The sequence below is a fragment of the Anabrus simplex genome, chromosome 5, assembly GCF_040414725.1.
Source record: "Anabrus simplex isolate iqAnaSimp1 chromosome 5, ASM4041472v1, whole genome shotgun sequence".
NCBI classification, from domain to species: domain Eukaryota; kingdom Metazoa; phylum Arthropoda; class Insecta; order Orthoptera; family Tettigoniidae; genus Anabrus; species Anabrus simplex.
Window position 1 is genome coordinate 451,585,054 of NC_090269.1, and position 25,744 is coordinate 451,610,797.

General features: G+C 39.3%; 1 protein-coding gene across 1 annotated transcript in view; it reads right to left on the reverse strand.

Annotated features, from left to right (window-relative positions):
- Positions 1-4,031: 4,031 nt before the first annotated feature.
- LOC136875106 (zinc finger protein 665) overlaps positions 4,032-25,744 on the reverse strand; it is a 31,581-nt gene continuing 9,868 nt past the window's right edge. The window contains exon 3 of the mRNA XM_067148835.2: positions 4,032-7,925. Within this exon, the coding sequence (XP_067004936.2) occupies positions 6,758-7,925 (1,168 nt within the window). The 3' untranslated portion in view covers positions 4,032-6,757. The remainder of the gene's footprint in view (positions 7,926-25,744) is intronic.

The window sequence follows — 25,744 nt, forward strand, 5'->3', positions numbered from 1 at the left end:
CTCCTACCAACTTGTGATAGGCGGAGCAAAGAGCGCGGCCCAGTATCCAACCATGTGACTCCCATATAATGCCATATTTTGAAAAAAGCCCACAGTGTTATGCATTATTAAAATTATACAACTGAAGCAAAAAAACTATGTAGTTCAGTACCTCAGCATAACTGAGCTTGAGAATTGTGGAGATCTGAACCGACACTCCACAGTCTAGAGATAACAGTACGATTAAGATCACTAACACTACTATTTGCATTGAATCAGTTCACAAAACCCTAGCTTGTTGGTGGTCTGGCATAATATTCACAAGAACATTCAACAGAATAGAAATAATTCACTGAGAACAGTGCATCTCACTGAACAGCTAATCTAAGAGCTTCTACCACAGCACAAGGTGTCCACAGAAAAATTAGAAACTACGTACGGGAAAGTCAAATGTCAAAATTCTTCTTCAGAATAATGTAGTGTGTTTGACACTGAAATAATCAGGGTCTGGGGACATGCCAACAAGATTTCCACCCTAGCCACGGGATTTTGAAATAACCTGTCAGTAATGACAATTGATATACTTGGGTTAATATGTATTCAAGAACACACAAAACCTCCCTTGGCGTAAAAATAAGAAACACCTGGACGACATGCTGGGATTTATATCTTACAAGCACATACTGGTCATCATCACTGGTGCCTACGAACAATCTTATAAACCTCATTATAGTGCCTGCATCGCCTGCCCTCACATGTTGCATTAATTCATTAATCATTACTAAACTCAATAGGTAAGTGCGGCCAGTATCCAGTATTCGGGAGATAGTAGGTTCGAACCCCACTGTCGGCAGCCCTGGCCATGGTCTCCCATTTTCACACCAGGCAAATGCTGGGGCTGTACCTTAAGTAAGGCTACGGACGCTTCCTCCCCACTCCTAGCCCTTCCCTGTCCCATCGTTACCATAAGACCTATCTGCGTCGGTGCGACGTAAAGCAACTAGCAAAAAACTCAATAGGATACACTACATCACTACTATTACTAGCATCACGTCAAGGACCCACTAACACCGCCGCAAATTCACATTACTAACCTCACATCAAGGGATCACTAAGATCATCGGAGATTCATATTAATAGTCTCACATCAAGGACTCGCCAACATCATTTCGGAATCATATTATTAGCCTCACGCCAAGAACTCACTGACATCATCGCAGATTCATATTACTAGCCTCACATCGAGGACTCACCAACATCACCGCAGATTCATATTACTAGCCTCACATCAAGGACTCATCAACATCAACGCAGATTCATATTACTAGAATCACATCAAGGACTAACTAACATCGTTACAGATTCGTATTATTAGCCTCACACCCAAGACTCACTAACATAATCGCAGATTCGTATTACAAGCCTCACATCAAGGATTCACTATCATCAAGGACTCTCTAACATCATCGCGGTTTCGTATTACTAGCCCCTTATCCAGGACTCACTAACATCGTCACAGATTGATATTACTAGCATCACATCCAAGAGTGACAGACAAGGCAGTAAAATACATGACTGCACTTAGCAGACTAATGGGAAATATTAAAGGTCCGAAATCCAGTAAACGACGTCTTCTCATGTCGACGGTTCAGTCAGTGCTTCTATATGGTTCTGAAATCTGGGCTGAATCCTTGAGATTTGCTTGGTATCGGAGAAGGATAGCTGCCGTACAACGGAGAGCGGCTTTACGTATTGCATGTGCATACCGCACTGTTTCCGAACCGGCAATCCTCACGGTGGCAGCAATAGCCCCAATAGACCTACTCGCATTGGAGCGGCCTGAAATCTGGCGTACCAAAGGAGAGCTGGGAAAGAAATGTGCAAAGAAGCGCGCCTTCAGTCAACTGATGAGGCGATGGCAACTCAGATGGGAAAGTGACCCTCGAGCCAAATGGACCAAGCGACTGATACCACGCTTGGATATCTGGGTTGAAAAGGTCCATGGTGAAGTAAATTACTACCTCACGCAGCTTCTAACAGGGCATGGATATTTCCGGAAATTCCTGCATAAAGTGGGCAGAGCGAGTGACGCAGCATGCGTATACTGCGATGATATTGACGACGTATATCACACCTTTTTTGTATGCGGCCGTTGGACAATTCAGAGAAGATGTGTGGAAACTGAACTAGGAGAATTGACAACAGATAATGTTATTTCGGTGATGCTGCGAAACCAGGAATCCTGGGATCGCGTGGCAGTACATGTGGAGGACATCCTTCGTCAGAAGAAGAAGGATTTGGAAGCATACGAATGTTCGTAAAGGAGAAATGAAGAAAGAAGACGTCTGAAAGACAAAGCACGATATCACCCTGAAGTAATGCGAGAGCGGTTCCGGGGTGATGACTCACATCTTGGGAAAAGGGTGTGTGGTTTTTAGTGGGTAAGAATCCCACACACTTGTGGAGTGCGGACCCTTCACAAGTGTCTTTTTGAAGATTTTCCACAATCCGTCGTAAAAAAAAGACTCACTAACATAATCGCAGATTCGTATTACAGGCCTCACATCAAGGATTCAATACCATCATCGCACATTCGTATTAATAGACTCACATGGACTCACTAAAATCATTACCTCCGTACGTGTTGAACGTGCGGTTAGGGGCGCACAGCTGTGAGAACGCATCCGGGAAATAGTGGGTTCGAGCAGCTCTGTCTGTAGCCCTGAAGATGTTTTCCAATTTTCACAACGAGAAAATGCTGGGGTTGTACTTTAATAAAGGCCGCGTCCGATTCCTTGCTACTCTTAAGCATTTCCTATGCCATTGTCGCCATAAGACTTATCTGTGTCGGTGAGACGTAAAATAAATTGTGCACATCATTACCAGCCTCACATGCAGGACTCGCTAACATCATCCAAGTTTCCTATTTCTAGCTTCACATGAAGGAATCACCAACATCATCGCAGATTCGTATTATTAGCCTAATATCATCGTAGTTTCATAATTCTATCCTCATATCAAGGACTCGGAACATCATCGTAGATTCATGTAAATAGCCTCACATCAAGAACTAACAACACCGGGCGAGTTGGCCGTGCGCGTAGAGGCGCTCGGCTGTGAGCTTGCATCCGGGAGATAGTAGGTTCGAATCCCACTATCGGCAGCCCTGAAAATGGTTTTCCGTGGTTTCCCATTTTCACACCAGGCAAATGCTGGGGCTGTACCTTAATTAAGGCCACGGCCGCTTCCTCCCAACTCCTAGGCCTTTCCTATCCCATCGTCGCCATAAGACCTATCTGTGTCGGTGCGACGTAAAGCCCCCAGCAAAAAAAAGAACTAACAACATCGCAGATTTGTATTTCTAGCCTCACATCAAGGAGTAACTAATATCATAACAGATTCACATTACTAGCCTCAAATCCAGGATTTGCGAATATAATTTAGATTGATATTACTAACCTCAGATTAAGGTCGCACTAACATCATTCGTTTAAACAGTTACAGTATACGATGTGCAGACATCCGATTTGTAGACAGTGCCGATATGTAGAGCTCCAAAACCGACAAGGAAGTGCGTTTAAAAGCAACATTCGACATATTATTGAGTTTAATTATGCAAGTAGACATATATTGCAATATGTTTGAGATTATTACGTACATTTCAAATTTCGTACTTGTGCAAGTTTTCGACTTTCATTTTACATATTACAAGTAATGTAAAAATTAAGTAATTAATGCGTGAACACTTTCGACAATGAAACAGTTGAGAGGGCACAGGTATATATCAAGGCACACCGGGATCAGTGAAGAAGCTCGGGGAAGTGAAGATATACGAGAGTGTTTAACACCTAGACTCGCTCTCAGAGAGATCATTCTCCCCACTGAAGATAGGTTTAACAGAAAAACGCTACAGAATTCAAGCAGAAAACATGGAAAAGAATGTTGAAGTGCACTGCGAAGCAAACAAAAAGGACATGGATATAATCATGCAAAATATGCATCTGTTAAAATATTTTAATAATTCTTGTTAACACAAAATAGCGTACAAGATCTATATTGGCGTTATTCCTCATATATACAGAGATGATGTAAACGTGAACTTTTTTATATACAAATGAGAACGACGTCCACAGGGTTAAATTGGCGTCATAAATAAAATTTCTAACCCTTAGCAAGTTGATCCTCTGATGTCCATACTGTGGCGTAATAAATATCTCAAGAAAAGAATTGTACTCGGTATTTCATAAATCGCAGTGCTATTAGGTGAAACGGATAGGAATACATCCTATACTCACCTTAAACAACTTTAAACGGTAAATCCAAACATTTTAAAATACAATACATTTGTTCCGTCAAATTCTGATACAAACCACTTAAAGCTCATAAAATGCATCATCGTCAGCTCGTATACATGGAGCATTCTCCAAGTGAAACATGTGGCTTAGTTCCTGGTTCCTCATTGATATTATGACTATTTTATGTATCTTATTTTCTAATCTTACTACGCGAGTCAGTAGATTATTCACCATGGAGGTATGTGTGATATTTAAAGTTATTATTATAGAGTTTTATTAATGTTTGAGTCTTACAAACTATCGCAGTCATTATTTGATCAATTCCGCAACGAGAGTATTGGTTAGATTATTATTAATCATTATTATAATTAATATAGACAGCGATCGAATGGCTCGCCAAGAAACATACAACCTGTGAAGGTCCACATGGGCACGACTGGATATCTCACAGCATTACTCAGTACTCTTTTGCCAGCTAGCGAACATGTTACAACAGCGTGCGCTAGTGACGCTTGGAATGGCGAGAATCGAGCCTGGCGAGTCCAAGCCACGCCGAGTAACCCGTGCGAAATACTCGAATCTCCACTGTGACGTCACGATCCGTAACTGCGACCTGTTGCCGAGCAGTCGGAAGAAATACTCCAATCATTAAGCACTATTACAACAACTACGTAAATGATAACCATAACGTGAAACACGCGAGTGTTAGACCGTAACATTTGTTTCGAAATGCCATTCGTTTAGTTTGTCACACAATGACATTCTTCCTTTTCTCCTTCGTATATATTTAGTGGGGCGTGTTCATTACAGCGCCTCTGTAGCGTAACGGGTAGTGTTATTAACTCCCATCCTTGGAAGCCTGGGTTCGATTCCCGGGATCACCAGAAATTTTCGAATGTCAGGAAGGCTAGTATGTGATTGAAATGGTACATGCTGCTCACCTGCAATGGGGGTTTTCCCGAAAGGAGCTGCACCACCTCAGGATGACGTTATGAGTTTGCATATTTGCATTATATCGACCAGGAGGTTAGCCTTTGGTAACTTGAGATACGGAGTGAAGATTAGGAACATAATTTAACTATTCTTTGTAGGCTTCCTTCCCTCTTCCTTTTCTATCCCTCCCAATCTTCCCATCCCCCACCAAGGCCCCTGTTCAGCATAGCAGGTGAGGTCGCCTGGGCAAGATACTGGTAATTCTCCCCAGTTGTATCCCCGAACCAATGTCTCACGCTTCAGGACACTGCCCTTGAGGCGGTAGAGGTGGGATCTCTGGCTGAGTCCGAGGGAAAAACCAACCCTGAAGGGTAAGCAGATTAAGAAAGAAAGATAACAATCTAGCTGTATTTCTATTTCACATTTAAAATATCTTAACACAGTCGCTAGTTACGTAGATTCATCTGAACACACAGCAGACAATTGACAGTACGAGACGCAAGGTTCAGTAGGGGGTGCAATGTTCACGCAGTTGTAGAGATCAGATATACCACACACAGCTTTAAAAGCCATGCGGTCAGGTATCCTTTATACAGTCACGAGTGTACAATAATGCCCTTTATAATATAAATAGATTTGTCCAAAATGTACTTTTTGTCCTGCCTGACCTCTACAATTTCACACTGTGCGCCGGTAAAATGAAATGCGTATGGCTTTTAGTGCCAGGAGGGTCCGAGGACATGTTCGACTCTTTCGATTTGACACCCGTAGCCGCCCTGCGCGTCATAACGAGGATGGAGACAACACACACCCCCAGCCCTCGTGTCGGCAAAATTAATCAATGATGGTTATAATTCGCGACCCTGCCGCGTACCGAACCTGCGAATCCTGTGGCAAAAGGCCAGCACGCTAACCATTCAGCCATGGATGCGAACTGTGCTTCACAAGCAGCTGTGTCCACATGTTCCTCAGTTTACGTTATAATATGGTTTTGTTATGTAGGCCTATACATTCATGTGAATACTGCATAATGTACATGTTCGGCTGTATATATATTGTTGTGCAGTAGAAGAACGAATGCCCTAGTTGAACGTGCACAACGTTCAATTGATTGAAGCAATGCTCTGGGCATTTGGTGAGGTATCCAAGAATAACAATTATATTATTTCCACCTGCGGTATTTTGTCCTGCCGTATAATATCGTACTTATTTTTTCGGTAGCGTACTGTGTGTGTGCTTCGGGATTAACGACTGTTTCAAAGGGTGACTGGGTACACAATTCTTTAAAGTAATGTTAAATACCGCATTGCAAAATCAGTTTGTACATTATCACTGTGCATTATTGGGAAACGGACCCAATACTTGTCCTTGGCCCCCCTACAATATTAAGCATCGTGTTGTTTCCATACACGGCTCGCAGATAACGCTGACGGCGTCCTCGGTCTCGAGTACCTCGAGTTTTGTGATCCCAAACTCGAGTCTTCGCGAATCCACTTCAGCCCATCACTAGCGAGCACTTGATGGTGAATGTCCTGCTCCTTGTATGGCATCTAACCTGTATGAAACCGCAGGTGTTGTGTTAGATTGGAATGCTGGCTAAAGCTCCTGCAACAAATATTGCAGGAATAAGGCTTCTCGCCTGTATGTGTCCGGAGATGTCTGTCCACATCAGCTTTACGGTTAAAGGCCTTGCCACACACATTGCAAGAGTATGGCCTCACATGGTTATGGATCCGCAAGTGTTTCTTCAGATAACTTTTAAGGACAAAGGCCTTACCACATATATTGCAGGAATACGGCCTCACATGGTTATGGATCCGCAGGTGTTTCAGGAGATTGCATTTAAGGCTAAAGGCCTTGCCACAAATATTGCAGAAATGCGGCTTCTCACCTGTATGAGCACGCAGATGGTTTGTTAGAATGACCTTAAGGCTAAAGGCTTCTCCACACACATTGCATAGGTATGACTTCACCTTTGTATGACTCAAATTATGCACCCTTAATCCTCCTTTCCGAGCAAAGCCCTTGCCACATATATTGCAAGAGTAAGGCCTCTCTCCTGTATGTGTGACCATGTGCACGGTTATATTTCCTCTCTCGGTAAACGCCTTCCCACAGGTATTACACCAGTATGGTTTCTCTCCTTTATGTATCATCCTATGTTTTGTTAGCTTATCTTTCTGGTTAAAGAACTTACCACATATATTGCAAAGGAATGCCTTTTCTCCTGTATGTATCATCATGTGTTCAGTAAGCTTGTCCTTCCGGTTAAGGAACTTGCCGCAAACATTGCATAAGTATGGCTTGTCACCTGTATGTGTCCGGATGTGTTTGGTGAGATACGATTTCCATCTAAATACCTTGCCACAGATATTGCACCAGTACAGCTTCTCGTTGAAATGCATCCGGAATTGAATGGTCAAATTCGAAACACTTCTGAACAATTTCTGGCATACTGAGCACTGAAATATCTTGTCATCCTTATGCAACCCCTCCTGCACTTTCAATCTGCTCCTCGTTGTAAAGCATTTATGGGAAATTCGACACTCGTGGATCACCTGTTCGCCGTGGATCATGACGTGCTCGGATAGCCTGCTTTCGCTTCTGAACAGTTTACCGCAGTGATCGCAGATGTATGGACGATCGCCTTCGAGTCTCTTGAGATGTCGTCCGCCATCTGAAGGTGGATGATCTCCGTACATCACCTCTGGGCTGGATCTAGGGTGAAAAATTGAAACGATGTTACCAATAGTTTAACTTTCAACTGCAAGTCTCACACAGAGGAATATCTGCTGAACATTTAGCTCACTGATATCCCATGCAGAGAGCTCGTTACTAATGGCAATGACATTCCTGAGAGTGAACAACATCCTGTCATATTCAGAATGTAGTCGTGAATTTCAAAACCACTTGCTTATTACGAGGAGGTGTTGGGCCTTTTCCCTCGAATTCCTAACGTCACAATACAAAGCGCAATAATCTCCAGACTATTTAGTAATGTACGAGCTCATGGACTACCTAATTTAAGGAATGAACTTCAAGTGGTCTAGCCAAAAGAAGAAGCTCTTTCAAACGGCAAAATTTTACCTATTAAAATACGTAAAATTCTACACTCACACATCACAGGTAGCACATGCTTTGGAGTTTTGAGGATGTTCAACCACACTGTGGTTTTTGAGTGGTGTGTAATTAATTTTTATGAAAGTCCTTGTCGTATCATAGAATCCCAGTGTTGTAGGTACTAACAAAGTTGAGAACATTGTTTGCCGACAATCAGCAAGATCTTCTCAACCATGGCAAAAAGTTAAAAAATATTATTTTCTGTGACAAAGCGTACTACAACACTCTCAGCTGGACCGAGAGACAAGTTGGCTATCACTATGCAAAACGGTACGAAGAGACAGAATATGCGGCGGAAGTGAGAATAATCATTAGTCATTTGTTTTCAACGTCATGCTGTATGCCCCGGCAAGGGAATTTATGTACATGTGATTGAAAGAAGCTTTGGGAACGTTTTGAATAAGATTATTAGCGTGAATGCGTGTGTAGAGTTTTCTTTATGTCGCACCGACACAGACAGGCGACAATGCGACTCAAACACCCACTAACTCCCGAATGCAAGCTGACAGCTACGCGCCCCTAACCGCAAGGCCAACTCGCCCGGTGTATAGTTTTCTTGGTAGAATGTAATGAGATTTACAGATATTCTTCTGGTAGGCAAATTGACGTAAGTTACCGGTAACAACTGGCGTCGGAAGAGGGATAGTATTTGGACAATTCGTGACCGTTAAAGGAAAGTAGGATATAAGAAAGAAAATACAAGGAATCATGGCTTTGATGAAAGGGAGTTTGAACGATTTAAAAGTTGCCGACCTGAAGTGCGAGCTGGAAGAACGTGACGAACCAAGGCCATGTTACGGCCACGACTTCGAGCAGTTATAGAAGCAGAAGGTAAGTATACAGATATATACATTTCTGACATAGCGGGTGATGCTAACATAATTGCACAGATTTTGGAAGTTCGTAAAATGTCTAAAAAGACAAGCCGAAAATTGTAGTTTATTGGAGAAAAAACTAGTAAAATGTTGTAAAAAACAAGTTGAAAATTATAGATTGGTCGATTCTAAGGGAATTGAAATTGATCAAGGACTAAAACAAATAGAACTGCTACAGAGCGCAAAACAACGGTTATTAGAGGCCGACTTGCATCACCAGAAAAAGGAATCCGTACGAAAGAACAAGCCTGCCGCTGAATTCAGAACAAAATCACAGAATGTTGCACGGACGGTGCGAGTGAAACCACCACATTATGTTATGTTTGCAAAACTCCACGTTCTATGTATGGAGGGCAATTTTAAGCTACAGCAGCCTCCAATGAATTGACTAAAGTAGAATAAGGCACTGCCCTGGGTATTGCGAACCGAGGTGATGCGTTGGATATACTCCGAGCGATTTCAGACAGTGAGCAATCTAGTTTCAATTCCGTGGTGGCCCGATTAGAGATGCGGTACCTTCAACAAATTTACCACAGTCAACTTCCTAGCAGCCGCCACCAATGGGTTGATAAGAGAAGAAAAATGTACTTCCTTGGATATTGCACAGCGAGGTGATGCATTGGATATACTCCGAGCGATTCCAGACAGTGAGCAATCTAGTTTCAATTCCGTGGGGGCCCGATTAGAGATGCGGTACCTTCAACAAATTTACCACAGTCAACTTCCTAGCAGCCGCCACCAATGGGTTGATAAGAGAAGAAAAATGTACTTCCTTGGATATTGCACAGCGAGGTGATGCATTGGATATACTCCGAGCGATCCCAGACAGTGAGCAATCTAATTTCAATTCCCTGGTGGTGCCCTTAGAGATGAGGTACCTTCAAGAAATTTACCATAGTAAACGACTTAGCAGAAGTGGTGAGACACTACAACAATTTGAGGCAGACATCGCGCGTCTTGCTTGTATGGCTTATCATTCAGCTCCAAACGATTTCGTAGAACCGCTTTAATTATGTACAGTTTCTTGTGATGGACATATCCGACCCAGAAGAGCAAAAAGCTCTTCGTCTGGCGCACCCAAATACGTTAGATGATACGTTGGCTCGTGCATTTTAATTCGAAGCTGCTACACAGATCTCAAATGTACCTCTCGTATAAATCGGAAATTCTTCCTCTTAATCCGATCCGACTATGCTAGCCGCTTTAACCGTCCAATTCCTTTAAAATAAACCCCAAACAAACCAAATTTAGAGACATTTTTGCGAAAAAGACAACTCAGATGACCTAGGAAATTAGTTTACTTACTTCAGTTTCAACTAAATTTATCCCCAAATTCAAATGGCATAACACTGGTCTGAACCAAACAATATGTCCTCGGTTACTGTCAATGACCTTACAGGGCGAGCTGCCAATACGGGACCTGATAGTGATCTCTCAGACCGCCCTAAATTTTGTAAACTGGTAAACTTGTGGTCACCTGTACCAAAAGTTGTTAAATCCCGCAAACCTCTTCCAGAGGAAAGAAAGGAAAAACGAATATCAGGACTCAAGATGTACTGAGAACGAAAATGAGCATCCGAAAAGAACTGGTCATAAGCATTCGCTAGTGGGCTTGAATCGCTAATAAGAAATTATGATAATATAACGGTAAGTTAAGGGAATAAATAAGGTAATGGAATTACAGATTAGAAATTTAAATATATGTATTTTTTTAGGACTTAAGGAAAGGGGAAATTTTCAAGAAGAGAGCAGAAAATATTTTAAGTTCAACATAGTGACTAACTTAAAAAGTGTTATTTATTTATTTAGGAGGAAAATCTATTTCAAGTGTTTTTATTAAATGACAAAGTAAATGTACATTTAGACACAAAGAAACATTTTATTCTTTCTAGATGTAAATAAGGATGTAAGTTCGAAGAGCCGAGCAGATTTAAAATTTTAGCATATAGTGACTTATTTAATAGATGTTCATTTATGATTTGAAAATTTCTATTTTAAAGTCTGTAATAAATTGACATAGCAAGAAAGTAAAAGTGGAAACACAAAGAAATATTTTAACAATTTTAAGATTTTTATATATAACTAGCAAATGTACCCGTGCTTCGCTACGGTATTCTACATTGTATTCAAATATAGAAGTAAATACTGTACATGTAGTAAATAAAATTGTTTTAATATGGCATGTCTCTTAGCGTTATCCGAGAAACAGCATGGGGAGGTTCCCAATACGGTGTTTCCAATGTAAAGTGATTGTTACGGATTTGTGATGATAACGGCAGGCTACTTGCCTACGGACATTCACAATCGATTTGGGAAGTTTTCATTATAATTGAAGGCCCCATCGCCTACTGCGCGGTCACAATCGATTTGGGGAGTTTTCATTAAAATGGCAGGCCCCCTTTCCTACTTCCAGACAGATTACAGTTGGAAGTTTTCATTAGAATGGCAGGCAACTTCCCTACTACCAGTTGAAGTTGACTTGTTCAGTTTTCATTATAATGACAGGCCGCTTTTCCCACAGCCAGCTAGATTACAACCAGTCACACCAAATTGGTGAGTTTTTATCAAAATAGCAGGCCACTATGACTAATGCCAGTCATATTTTAGATAGATACATTTGTTTATGAGAGCGGGCACCCTTGCCTACAGTCAAACACAATCGGGTAGGGGAGTTTTAAACAACACTGCATGCTTCCTTGACTTCTGCTAGTCAAATCGAGAAGTGAATTATTCATTACAATGGGAGGCCTTCCTTACTAATGCCAGTTACACAGGTATTGGAGAAGGACCCTATTCCTACTGCCAGTCAAAGTCTGTGTGGGGAGTACTGATTACAATAGCAGACACACCCTTCCTTGATCGCTAGAAATGGACATGGGTGAATATATATAGATCGACAAACGAAAGTATATGCACGCTTACAATATTTCAGACTTTCATTTACAGATTAACTGCTGATAAACGGTACGTCATCGATAAATGATTGTACCATAAGACGGCGGATTTAGCGGCCTAAATGGCTGGTCCTATGATATCTCATCTATTCATGGGTCAGATTGAGTTAAAAACGTTGAATAGAGTAAAATTTTTGTGGGATTATCTCACATTGCATTACTTTTCAGATAATTATGTGACAGCTACATACATAGCATTTGGCTCACATACGGCTACGAGGTAGGCCAATTGTCGTGTGCAGTTTGATGATTGTATATTTCTTATAAGTATTGAAAGTATGAATTATGCATATGAAAAGTCCAAATTTACTTAACATTGAGAAATAGACAAAAAATCAATCGTAAAAGGGATACAGAAATGACAAAAAGTCATAAGACAAAGGTTGTAGATCACTCCAAATTGAACGGAGATTGTGCAATACGTTATGTGATAGGACTTCCCGAAGGTCTGCACCTTCATTAAAATTGCCTCCATATTTCGATATTCTTCGGGGATAAAAAGTGAAAAATTAAAAATATTGGAAATGTTCTGTCCGTTACAGCCTAGAACGTATAATTTTGCCAAATTTCAGTTTTCTTGTTCGTCTGGCAGATTATGCCGCAATGTGAGGTGGGTTAAGATTAGGACTTTCAGGAAACTAAACCAAACAAATATGCAGATGGTCATCATTACCCCTTAAATGCTTTGCTGTACGAAAATTGTCAATATACAGGTACACAGTCGTTACGATTTTATTTATATAGATAGATAAGGAATCTGCTCCACGTACAACACCTTTTGGTCTATGTCTGCAGGACTTAACCTGCAAAACCGACCATTCATGATATCTCCCTTATTAATCTTCCTGTCGAAAAAATTCACATGAAAAAGTTTTAGAAATGGATTTCCAACAGATTTGGTACATTTCCAGTCAGGTTAGTTTTGTACTGTATATATTGTGTGAAGAGTGAATTCACCATTTCGGTTCCCTATAAACCGCCAGTCCATTCCGGGAACAGGAAATGTTATTGACCTTTAAAATCTACGTTTGGAAAGGTGGATGCTAAGTATAAAGTTTGGTTCAAATATCGTCAATAGCTTTCAAGTTGTAAGAAATACGCTCAACACGCACCCGTTCTTAAGTTGAGTCCGGTGGGACTTGTACCGAAAAACGGTCTGTTAATGATATCTCCCTTATAAATCCTCTTATCAAAATGATGCACATGGGGAAAAGGTTTATATATTAATTTCCATTAAGGCAGGTAGATTTCTATTACGTTCGGTTGTGTATATTTTGTGGGAGTGCAAAATCACGGTTTCGGTTTCGTATAAACTCCCCAGTCAGTTCATAGATTTAGAAACAATATTTGCTTTAAAACCTACCTAAGGACAGGTGGATTCTAATTATGAAGTTTGGTGGAAATATATCCAGTAGTGTCCAAGTTATAGACAAACAGACACCAAAGCTAAAAATATGCAGATAGTCATTATTAAACCTGAAACAGATAACTGTACAGAAATGTCGCCAAAATAGTCAATGTACAGACACACTACAAGAGCAGACCTTTATTTCGAGAGTTACTGCTTTGAAACTCTGCGACGTATCTGCAAACGGACTTCACCATCAGACGCTTCTTTCATTGTTCTAGATGGTTGGTCCAATGACAAATTCTCGTATCTCCTATATTTATGGGTTAGATTGAATTAGGTCCATTGAATGGTGTCAAACTTTGTACAGTTTTTGCATACTACTTCATGTATATGATACTTAAGCGACAGCTAGAATCATAAAATTTGGCTATCACATGGCAACTGGTCATGTCAGTGTGCGTGCCGAATGTCGTGATTCTCTCTTTCTTATAAGTGTGCCAAATGTTAACATATACGTGTCAAAGTACAAAATTAACTTGAAATCTAGGAATACAGCTCTATTTAACGTATAAGAGACAGAAATACGACAAAAGGTCATGGGACCGAAGTTGTAGATATCTCCCTAATGAAACGCGATTGTGATTTCTGATTTGTGATAAGACTTACCGATTAGCTACCAATTATCCCGAAACGAAGGTCTGCATCGTCGTTAAAATTGCATCCATATTTCTTCTTCTTGCGTTCCGGCCTTCTAAGGACCACGTTACAATTTCAATTGTTCCTCCTTAGTTGTTCTTTCCTTTTCTTCCAGTATTCTTTCATTGTTTCACTGTGTTTCTTTTTCCTATCTTCAGTCCACTTTGTGCCTGTTTTCTTTTCCTTCCTCCCTTGGAATCCTTCCATTTGTAAGACTTTCTTCCTAAAAATCTTTCTTTCCAATAATTCTTCTTCTCGTATGTTGTTCCTTTCCAGGTCTTTCTTGACTTCTTGAATCCAGGTGGTAGTTGATTTCTTTTCCCAAAGGTACTTGAAGATTCGTTTAGTTAGTCTATTGTCATCCATTCTGTAAATGTGTCCAAGAAATAGCAATCTCCTTTTTCTTATGGTTTCTGACATGTTTTCTACGTTCTGGTAAATTTCATTGTTACTTCTTAATTTCCAAAACTCTGCAATTCTTGGAGGACCTAATATTTTCCTTATAATTCTTCTTTCTAATATTTCTAACTTATCAAGCTTGTAGTTCAGTGCTAGACATTCGCTGGCATAAAGGCATTCTGGTTTCACTACTGTGTTGTAGTGCTTTATTTTAAGTTTCCTTGATAAGCACTTTTTGTTGTAAGTATTCTCAGTTATACCGTATGCTCTTTCCATCTTTTGTATCCTCTCCTCTATAGCAGATTTATCTAAACCATTTTCTTGAATTGTCTCACCCTAATATTTGAATTTCTTTACCTTTTCTATTCGACCAATATCCGTTGCTAAAAACTTTGGGGCACTTTGTATATTATTCAAAAATTTTGTTTTCTCGGCAGAGATTCTCAAGCCTGTCATGTTGGCTGTCTTTTCAAGGAGATTGACTTGCACTGCTTTGCATCCATATTTCGATATTTTCCGGGGCCGAAAGTTATACATTTGCATAGCTTAGAACATTTCCTCAAAGGAAAGAGTGTCAACCTTTCTGGATTATCACTCGCATACGTACGGAATAATTAAGTAAGAAAATAATTCAGTAAAGAAAGTTGAAATTAATAGAAAATGGATTAAAACTGAGATGAGGATGACGACAAATATGCTTTACGTCCCACTAACTGCTCTTTTACGGTTTTCGGAGACGCCGAGTTGCCGGAATTTAGTCCCGCAGGAGTTCTTTTACGTACCAGTAAATCTACCGACACGAGGCTGACCTATGTGAGCACATTCAAATACCACCGGACTGAGCCAGGATCGAACCAAACCGTCTGAGCCACTCAGTCCGGCGACATATATATAAATACCAAGAGAATGTATTGTAAAATGAAATGCCCCTCAATAAATTATGCTGGTGTGAGTTATGGATATAAGAAAGAGGTACCAGAGGAGAAATTTAGACGCAGGCATTCTTAGGTCAACAGATAAGAAGATGACTTATGGTGTTATTACATAAGCCATTCGAGGACGGTTATAAAATCCAACGATATTCCGCCAATATCCCGCAGAATGGCCGATTGACGCCTCTCTTGCCTTCTACCCAAGGAACAACCACGAATTTCATTAAAATTTGATGAACATGGCAATACGTTACTTCCCTGCAGTCAGAGACGTTGCCACTCAATACACAGCATGATACCCGCAGAAAATAGTAATTTCCCTCATGATTTGAAGAGTAAGGTAAATTATGAACATAACGGAAGTTGTTTATAATGAACATGCGTTTCACATATGATCCACAGAGTTTACAGAAAATCAATATAGCTAGTTGCTTTACGTCGCACCGACACAGATGGGTCTTATGGCGACGATGGGACAGGAAAGGGCTAGGAGTTGGAAGGAAGTGGCCGTGGCCTTCATTAAGGTACAGCCCCAGCATTTGCCTGGTGTGAAAATGGGAAACCACGGAAAATCATTTTCAGGGCTGCCGACAGTGGGGTTCGAACCTACTATCTCCCGAATACTGGATACTGGCCGCACTTAAGCGACTGCAGCTATCGAGCTCGGTACTCTTCCCTGTTAGCTTCTGCTGGGAACAGCTACTGATGTCACAAGTTGTTAAATCCTGCAAACCTCTTTAACAGGAAACAGAGGAAAAAGGAACATTAGGACTCCAGACGTACTCAGAACGAAAATCAGCATCCCAAAAAAATTGTAGTCATGAGCACTCACTAGTGGGCTTGAATCACCAATAAGAAATTATGATAATAATATCCTAATATGTTTTTGTTACAACTATAGTGAAACCTTATTCCATACATCTTATTACAAAATGATCTTAAAACTACTTAACTAATCAACAGGCACATGCTCATTGGTACCACAACCACTTGAACCATCTTGAAAATGAGCTAGTTTCTGTAACATGAGCTGGCAAGGAATTCCATCATCTGGTGCCAATCACCACAAATAGTCTTTTATCTTATGTGGTACACAGAAATAATAAGGAAGGAACTCGAATGGAGGAAAAGCGGATTTAGAAGAAATGTACAGTGGCTGGTTTCCAGCCAACAATCTAAACAACGTTGTTAAAATGTGTAGCTGCTGAGAGCCGGTGACATGTGCATCAGACCTGATAATGCAAACACATTGCAGGCAAGAGTTTAGTGTTCATTGAAATTTTAAGTGTTTGTCTCCTTGTAATGTTAAATAAAATGTCACAATAACCAAGACTAGGAAGAATCAGTGTCTGTATTAGTTTGGCACTTAGCTCATATGGAATTATATCTCCATGTCATTCAATAGGGCGAAGCACTACATAAAAATTTTGATGGACTTATTTTGCGTTATCGGACCAATCAACTGTTTAATTAATAATAATGTTGAGATTTCTACGTGTTTTCATGTCAGGAATATTGTTACCATTCAGCAGGATAGCTGGGACTGCTGTATTGTTTATGCAGCTCAGTAATCTTTGTATCCTATTTTGATTGCCTGAGTCTATGTGGCATTTAGTATAAGAGAATTTTGTTGTGCATATACACTGAGTCATCTGAGTGGTCATTCTTAATATTTTCTCTTGTTTCAACTAAGTCTTAAATCTCACATTGTTGTTATATTAAAGACCATCAGCTGAAAGATGGAGCCTGTTGTTGTGGATGTTCCCTGTTCTATTCATCCCAAGTGAAAGTAGAATTTATTTGTTAGCTAAATTATGGAAATATCTATATCTCTTATTTCTGGTCAACTGTTTTGTGTGAATCTTATGATGTAATAAGATCCAAACCGTGTGTCATATAGGGTTTGTTTATAACGTTGAAATAACAAGTCACATTTTCTTGGTTTCATCATCTAACCACGGTCAAGAAGGATGGGAAATATTTATCCATTGTTTAAGAGCATATCTGTCATATTAAGACATTTACCATTGTATTAAACAAAATTTCATTTAGATGTATATTGTCCAATGGTAGTTGATACCTGTCATAATTAAAGTAGTCCAAGTTAATGTGCTTCATATTTTTGACAGTTGTGTAGTTAAGTTCATACTTCGGTACTTTCAGCGAATAAGATGAATATATAAGGTCACTGGTCGGAATGGATGGCAAATGGATTAGCCCATGGGTTATTACTTTACCTGGGTTTTTGTTTTACTGAGACTGGTGTGTGATGCATGGTTAGTTGGATACATGCAATTGGTAGGTTGTACCATGAGAATAATTGCATTACAGGTATTAAACAAAGCTACAAACTGATTACCCTGCCACGGGTCATATTAAGCAGGTTAAAGTCATCCACACTAATCATGTGCATATACATGGCCTCGAAAGATAGCAACTTTGATTACAATTCTTAAACCAGGCAGTTTATTTATTAGAGAAATCATCACACTTTGCCAATTAATATTTAAATGGAAAAATTCTAAGTTCCCACGGAGGGAATTAGATATTTTTCACCAACAGAGCTTGTCAAAAACAGATCAGATGTAAGGCTTTTCAGGTGTTTGCTCTATTACTGATCTGTTATTAATATTTAGTTCAACAAATGTGAATTCTGGATGTGTTCTAACACTCTGGGATGACACATAAAACTTGGCTCCTTAGGCCATGTCTACAACAAACTGCTGCCCGGCCTCCATGCCTTCCATCTGACCATTCAAACTGTTTTAGGTCATATTGATCAATTTCAAACATGGAGGATGTTGTTGTACTTCCCCTAAAAACAATAATCACCACCACCATCACCACCTGCTAGGAGTCAGCAAGGTTTCAGAACTGCAAAGAATTTTCATTTAGTGCTAGAATTTCAACATGACGCATGGAGGACAAAAGAAATTTACATGGCCACACTGCAGGCTTTGTGAAGAGGATGACAATGGAGAGTACCTGCTAAAGTCATATCCAGAAGCACAATAACTGTCTACCTCAATAATGAGCATTCCAACAGGTAGGTCATTAGAGAATACATGGTGTATAAAGAAGGCAACTCATCTCAACTTCCTTGAGAATGAGACAGTAGACTATCACTTGTTGGCACTTGCACACATTCACATATTCTTAAGAAATCTACAGCAACATTTACAATAAACATTGCTTTCATTGCTATCTCATTTAAAATTTAAACATTTCAACTTTGCATTTGCACTAATAATCTCAGAATGTTAATGTTGGTGCCATCTGGAAGCAGATGTCTGTCTTGTATCCACACATTTTTCATGTCACATCAGATGACTGAACTGACAATCAGCTAGAAAAATACTGAGGAATGTTTAATCAATTCTTGAAGCTGGGAGCTGACCAGGGATAATTCAGCACTGATCATACTACTGGTATAAGTTTATCAACAACAAATGCCTAAAAATATATGAACAGAGCAAGGTTACATATGCTTCACAGTTGCACAATCAACAGCACAGCCTCTGGAGTTCCCACCACGAACTCTTCTTCACTGCCATGATAGGCCCATTTCCTGCAGTCGAAGACAATGCAGTAAACGGTTTGGCAGAGAGCTCCACATGCACAGTCTGGAGTAGGCAGCTTGTTCCATTTGTTTACTGCATATTTGCACCTGCTGTGGCCCATTCTGATTCCATGTCCAGGTTTTGCAAGGTAGCTGAAATACAGACAAGATGTTAATGCAGGTGCACTTCTCTTGTTACTTCCCACCAAACTTTTCATTCTTCAAGAGATTTCAAACACCTGGCAACCACATCAGCAGCGTCATGCAGTGTTGGATGATGTGACTGTAGCCTCTGAAAATGTAGAAGCGGCAGGTCGCTATGTGGGAGTCCACGAGACCTTTTGGAATTCATTGATAACGACAGCAGATCTGCACAAATCAGATAGCATTATATCCATCAATAGTGAACTGTAATGTTTGGATTGCACATGGTAGTGTTCAGCTGGGTGTCAACACTCTGCACTTGAGTAAACCAAACCCGAGGGTGGTTGCTGAAGTTCCCCATAATTTCTGGAGAATGTTGTTATGAGACCTCAATTTCCAATTATGATGAAAAACTCTGTTGCTGAAACTGATGTTGAGACACCTATGTTTCATTCACACTGGGTTGAAGTTGCCAGTTTTTGAAGAAAGACTCCAACTTTTCTGCATCTTCCAGCTGCTTTTGTTGCATGGCTAGAGTCAGATTGTTGGCCGGAGTGTCAGGAAGGTCAGATATGTACAAGTGGAACCGTCCAAACAGCATCAAAGGCAGGAGTAATGTTAACAAAAACCACAGATGTTTTCAAGATGAAGACATAACACTTAGTAACAAAAGTTATTTTCTGGTCTGAAGCTTGCCTCATCAGCTGGAATATGCTCTAGGACAGTGCTATGAGCCTTTCAAAGAGATTTTAGCAATAGGTAATAAGGGCTATGGGTTGACAGCTTTCTGCCTAGTTCCTTGGTTTTCTAGGTTTCCAAATAGGAATTATCTTTGCCTTCTTAGTGACCAGTCAACAGGGTGTTAGTGAAGAATTTTGCCATTCTTTAGCACTTACTCGTATATGATACAGGAGCGTATAGTGTCAATGTCTGAAAATGTGAAGGAACGTGCAGAATCTGATGTTGAAGATACAGTCGTTTTCAGGTTGTGTAGCTTCTGTCGAATATACCTGGTATGTTTCTTGTCAGAAGATACTCTAGTTATATTAATGATGTGAGAAGCAACTTGGTTTGGTGTCACTTCAGAATGTTTTCTGCATACTGGTGGAATTCTTCTCTGCCAATGACCTAGATGTTAGGCCCCTTTAAACAAGCAACAAGCTAGAACTTCTTCTGAATCTTCTAATATGTTTTATTTAACAGCCAGCAAGATCTATTAGACGAGAGGCCTTTGCACCTCAATGTGTTTTTAACTCACTTATCATGATCACTGTCACTTCACATCATTACGTTTTTTAATTTGTTTGTATATTATGTAACAATCGTTTTACTACTGAAGATGGCCTTGAGATTAGGCTGAAACATGTATAGACTTTGTTTCATCTAACAGATGACTTGAATTGTATTGATAGGAGGATTTTATAACTATTTTCTTTTGTAAAGTGATAACCGTCAATACGGAATGAGATTCATAACTTGCAATCTTCTAATATGACTCCATCTGTTTCTGCTGAAGTGGGTAAAGCCCATTTTTCTACTCTGTCTTTCAATTTTTGCCTCCAAAACAAGTCAGAACTCAACAAAAGATGAATTGCAATATCAGGGTCTCCACTCCGATGGAAGTGTTGGTACAGCATTTCAGTTTCATCGTTCCATCCCAGCACCTCATACAGCATCCTCATGGCATACACACTTTAGCTGTTGATGTAACTGCACCAATGAAGTGTTGGTAGTTCTTATGTGACAGAGGGATCCCGTGGATACACTGATCAAGTTACACAGAAAACTTAGTCCAGTCATCTTTCTGGATGTTCCATCGGACATGTGGTGTTCATTGTATGACAGGGACCATAATACCTACTGGTCTGTATTTGCTGTGAGGGTAAAAATCTAAGACTTTTCCCATGATGTTCATGGGATAGCACTTTCATTTCAGCTAATAAAATGTGAGGATTTGGATCCTTAACTCCAACAGCAGACCTAAAATTACCTTGAACTTTGTCATCAAAATCTATATGAAGATTGTTCTCCTTAGCCCATGCCCCAAGCGTGCAATAACTTGCATCTTTGTCAGAGTACAGTCAAAATTTATGATGACTGTTCAAGTTGCCTCTGTAAATTGCAGTGTGTTCTGCTGTGTTCTTACATAATTAGGCCAGAGTGTAAACATTTGTGACAGTGAAGCCACGCAATATTGTAAGATAACTGTATGCATATCTGCATCCAAATTTTCAGAAATCAGCGACGCCTCATATATGTTGCTCAGGACATATGTAGCAACTCCATACACCTCGTGGTATGTTGCTCAAAGTGTGGTGTACCCTGTAATGTAACCTGTACTTGAGACATTTTATTCACTGGAAACATGCATTTCCTGAATGATGACAATATCAATGTCCAGCAAAAAGTTTGACAGGTAGTCACACTTTGCCTTTTTAACATTTTAAACGTTAAGCTGAAGAAGTGGTCCAATGTTTCTCATTAATGAGCTCTGAGGAGAAGTGTATTTACAGCTTTGATATTGCCTCCTTCATTCCCAGTCGGCTCAGCCGGAGAGCGAAAGTCCCAGTCATGGACAGGGCCTTGCTCGTTTTAAAAGGCAGGTAAGATACAAGGAATAACGACAATCAAAAAACCCATTTAAAACAACAGATTTGACAGTTATTAAAACTAGCACTGAAAAAACACAAATTTAACAAGATTGACAAATAAATCTTGATGGATTTTGTTCAAAATTTTTCTCCACAAGTTGTCTGATATGTTACACCTTCATTCTCCTCTCATACTGAAGCTTGAATTTAACTGAAATATACAATAAATATCCATTAGCCCACCTATGGCTTGAACAAAGAATTAAAATTATGCTGGAAGAACCTCCTCTTAATAATGGTTGGATTATTTACAAATTATGAGAAAATTAAATAGCAACAAGCTTTCCACAATTCATAAATTATCCTGTTTTCCTAGGCTATCCTAGACTGTTCTAAGCTGTCGTATATTATCTTATGCTATCGTGAAAGCATCTACATTCATACAAAGAAAGTTTACATTTTAAGAAGAAATTAACTGTAGTGTCATTAACTTTCACAAATACTATCAGAAATATTATAACATTGTCGTCCTCCTCGTGGATAAATTCCACTAACATTACTGCGTTTATCTAGCGTGAGTTCCACTGAACTATATTTATGAAATATTTCATTATATAAATTTACTGAATCAAGTCTATCCAAGACTTTATCATCATTAAAATACATTCACAAGAGTTGTTATTTCCACAAAACTCCTTTTAAACTGCTCTGCATAAAATGTGACACTAATCAATTCATGTTATCTGATGCCTCGAAAATGAAATTAACAATCTTTACAAATTTTGGGTACCTTGCCCATACGGTTGAAATACTAGGCACTTATTCATTTTTGGCTCGTACCTTAATGTTACTTTTACGTAAATTTTAAATAAAACTTACTAAAGGTTTTAACCATCTCAAAATAAATCATCACAAACAATGCTGGAAATAACCTGGGCCCAACATGGTGAACACGTGGCCAGGTGAGAACCATATTTCAATAAATCACAGAAAAATGTAATTAACTACTACACTCACTCAAAAAATAACACATATGATACACGATTATTATTTACATATATTAAAAGCGGATTCTGGAATTTGAATATTAAGCTATGATTTTTATTCTTTTACTCATGGAATTTTAAGATGTCAGTATTGGGTCAATATTAATTCATGACCCTCAGAGATACGTGATTAAATATGGGCAAACACTTATTCAGAAATAACACAGACTTCTCACAACGTTGATCATCAAGAATATCAGCGGTTCAATATTCAGAAGAACTGTCGACTAATAACATGCACATAAATATAGGTTAAACATTAACACCATCAAACCTGTGGTCCACGAGTCACAATAAAATTATTATTACTTTTAAATCTTATTCACATCATTTAACATGTGCTCCAAAATTTGCAGAAGACATGGTTCACCAGACACATACTTCCCAAATAAACTATTCAATTAATCCCTCAGGATTCTTCCATATTCCAGGCTCATATTCCACTTAATAGAGCACACATCAACATTACATAAAAGAAAAAGTAACATTTATAACTCATAACCCTTAAAATTTAATTTAAACTGATCTACAAATTTTATTATTATTATTATTATTATTATTATTATTATTATTATTATTACTACTATTATTATTATTATTATTAGACACGACTGTTTGGAATAAACTTGTAAAATACCACCCTTAATGAAAGAATGATACCATCCCTTTTCCACATAAAATAAAATATTCATTGTAGGCCGAATTTGAAGGGGTCAATATGTCCAATATGTCACTGCGTGTAATTGCCAGGAGATCCTATGGATCGTCTGGCTGCCTGTATCATTGTTGATCATTCTGCACCATCCACTGATAGGCTGTTGGATACGAGCCTAGTGCATCAGCAAGCATCATCTGAGATCTGCTACCAAGTGACACTCAACAGTCTGACAGTGGCAGTAGACTGTCCAGTACGGCTCATTTATCACTCTCTTAGTCTGTGTGGAGGGATCGAGCACCTACCATGTTGCTGATGAACTAAATGCAGTCACAGTTTTGAAAATTGTACATTTTAAAGAGAATGACAACAATTGCATCACTCATATGATCAAGAAATAGAAGTAAACGCCTGAGGCCCCCTCATTGCTATATCTGGTTCATATGATCGGATTTAATAAACGTTGCTTTGTGAAATGACACAAGCTCTGGACGCTGACAACTGCTCTCTTGAAATTTAACTGAACCTTGTAAACAGGGACATGCTTCACCTAAACTATTATCCTCACACTGCTTCTCAAAACGTACCAATTATGTCCGTGGTAAGAGAAAGAACATTTCCATGCAACTGAGTTTTCACCTCTAACACTTGTCTAGCATTGAGATTACTCATAGGTTTTAATTTAGTAACTTCACATCCTTTGTTGATTCTGATTTGACTATAGCTACGGAAAATTAGTAATTTGCAAATCCAAAATTAATTCACGAATATTGTAATGACTGCAGATAAGGTCCCATTCAAACATTAAGTTGCCTTGCGTTACAGGCAATCAGCTGGTGCAGTTCATCTGACATGCAAGATAAGAGGTAATATTAACACTGGATGTCAGCCAATGAAGTGTTTTCAATCATCACGAGGGAAGTATTTCATGGAAGTTCATGAAATCAGCAAGTGAACCCCTGAATTTTGGGAAAGAAGCTATTGGCAACAGAGCTGGAGGTGGTAGATTGCTGATTTATTGAGTAAGGTGGAGATACATTAACCCATTTGCTTCAGGTTTAATGGTCCCATGCACTCGGTTAGAAATTAGATTTAACCCGAAGAGTGCTATGCCTGCCAATAGACAGGCTGACGCAGCCAGTCAAGCACTGCTATGCCCGTCTATAGACGGTGCACGAGAACATTAATATTTTTGAGTTTCCTGGTTCACTGTCGAGTACCAATTTCATCTCCGACATGTTCTGCCATCTGTTGGGCATTATGTAGAACTAATTGATCACAGATTATACATTAGGTAAGTAACTTAGAGATATTTGTAGATGCCTACGGAGTTCATATGTGATGTAAACAAACATGGCAGAACAACAATCTAGTTGCTCTTGCAGCGATGTTATATTGGATCAAAGAATCTTTCAGTTATTAACCACAGTGGAAAGTGATGATGATTTTAATGAAGTGTTAAGTGATTCTGAAAGTGAGAGAGATACAGAGAATGCTGAAAATATTGTATGTGAGAGAGAAACAGAGCCTCCTTCTAAACAAAACAAGAAAAACATGGTGAGTTCAAAAGCTATTTTATCGCTAATTTCATGGAGGACGGATTACTTTCCTCCACCAGACTTTGAAGTAACTCTGACAGACTCTGAGGGCCAAGTAGTGTTTGATGAAACCCGAAAATCATCGAACTTTTAAAACCCTTTTTGCTAGTGGAGTTGGTGCAGACAGTTGAAAAAAATCGGCATCACAAACAACCAGTAGAAAACATTTAACTATCACCTCATTCCAGGTTAGGAAAGTATTTTAAAATATCAACTTATGTACCAAAAAGAAGTCACCTACAGATTTTAGGAAATATTATTTTGGGCTCTTTACTTTGTATAAAGATAATGTACACATGGGCACAAAAGCATAATTTTGTTTCCTCTCCACATAATATTGAACATAAGTGTAGGATTTTCCATTTGCATTTATATTTATAAATAACCTACGTTTATAAACATTTGAAGCTAATCACCCCTTTGATAAGTTAGAAATTGAGTCTACTCGGCACTGAGGTAGCAAACACTCACCCTCAAGAAGAGTAAACCACCCCATCAGAATTAATGTGCACAATTGTGAAATAAATATCAGAAAATATTATTATTTTTCTTTAAATTGTGCACGTACAATCTAGCTGTGGTACATGGAGAATGGGCATGGCCCACACACACAGATG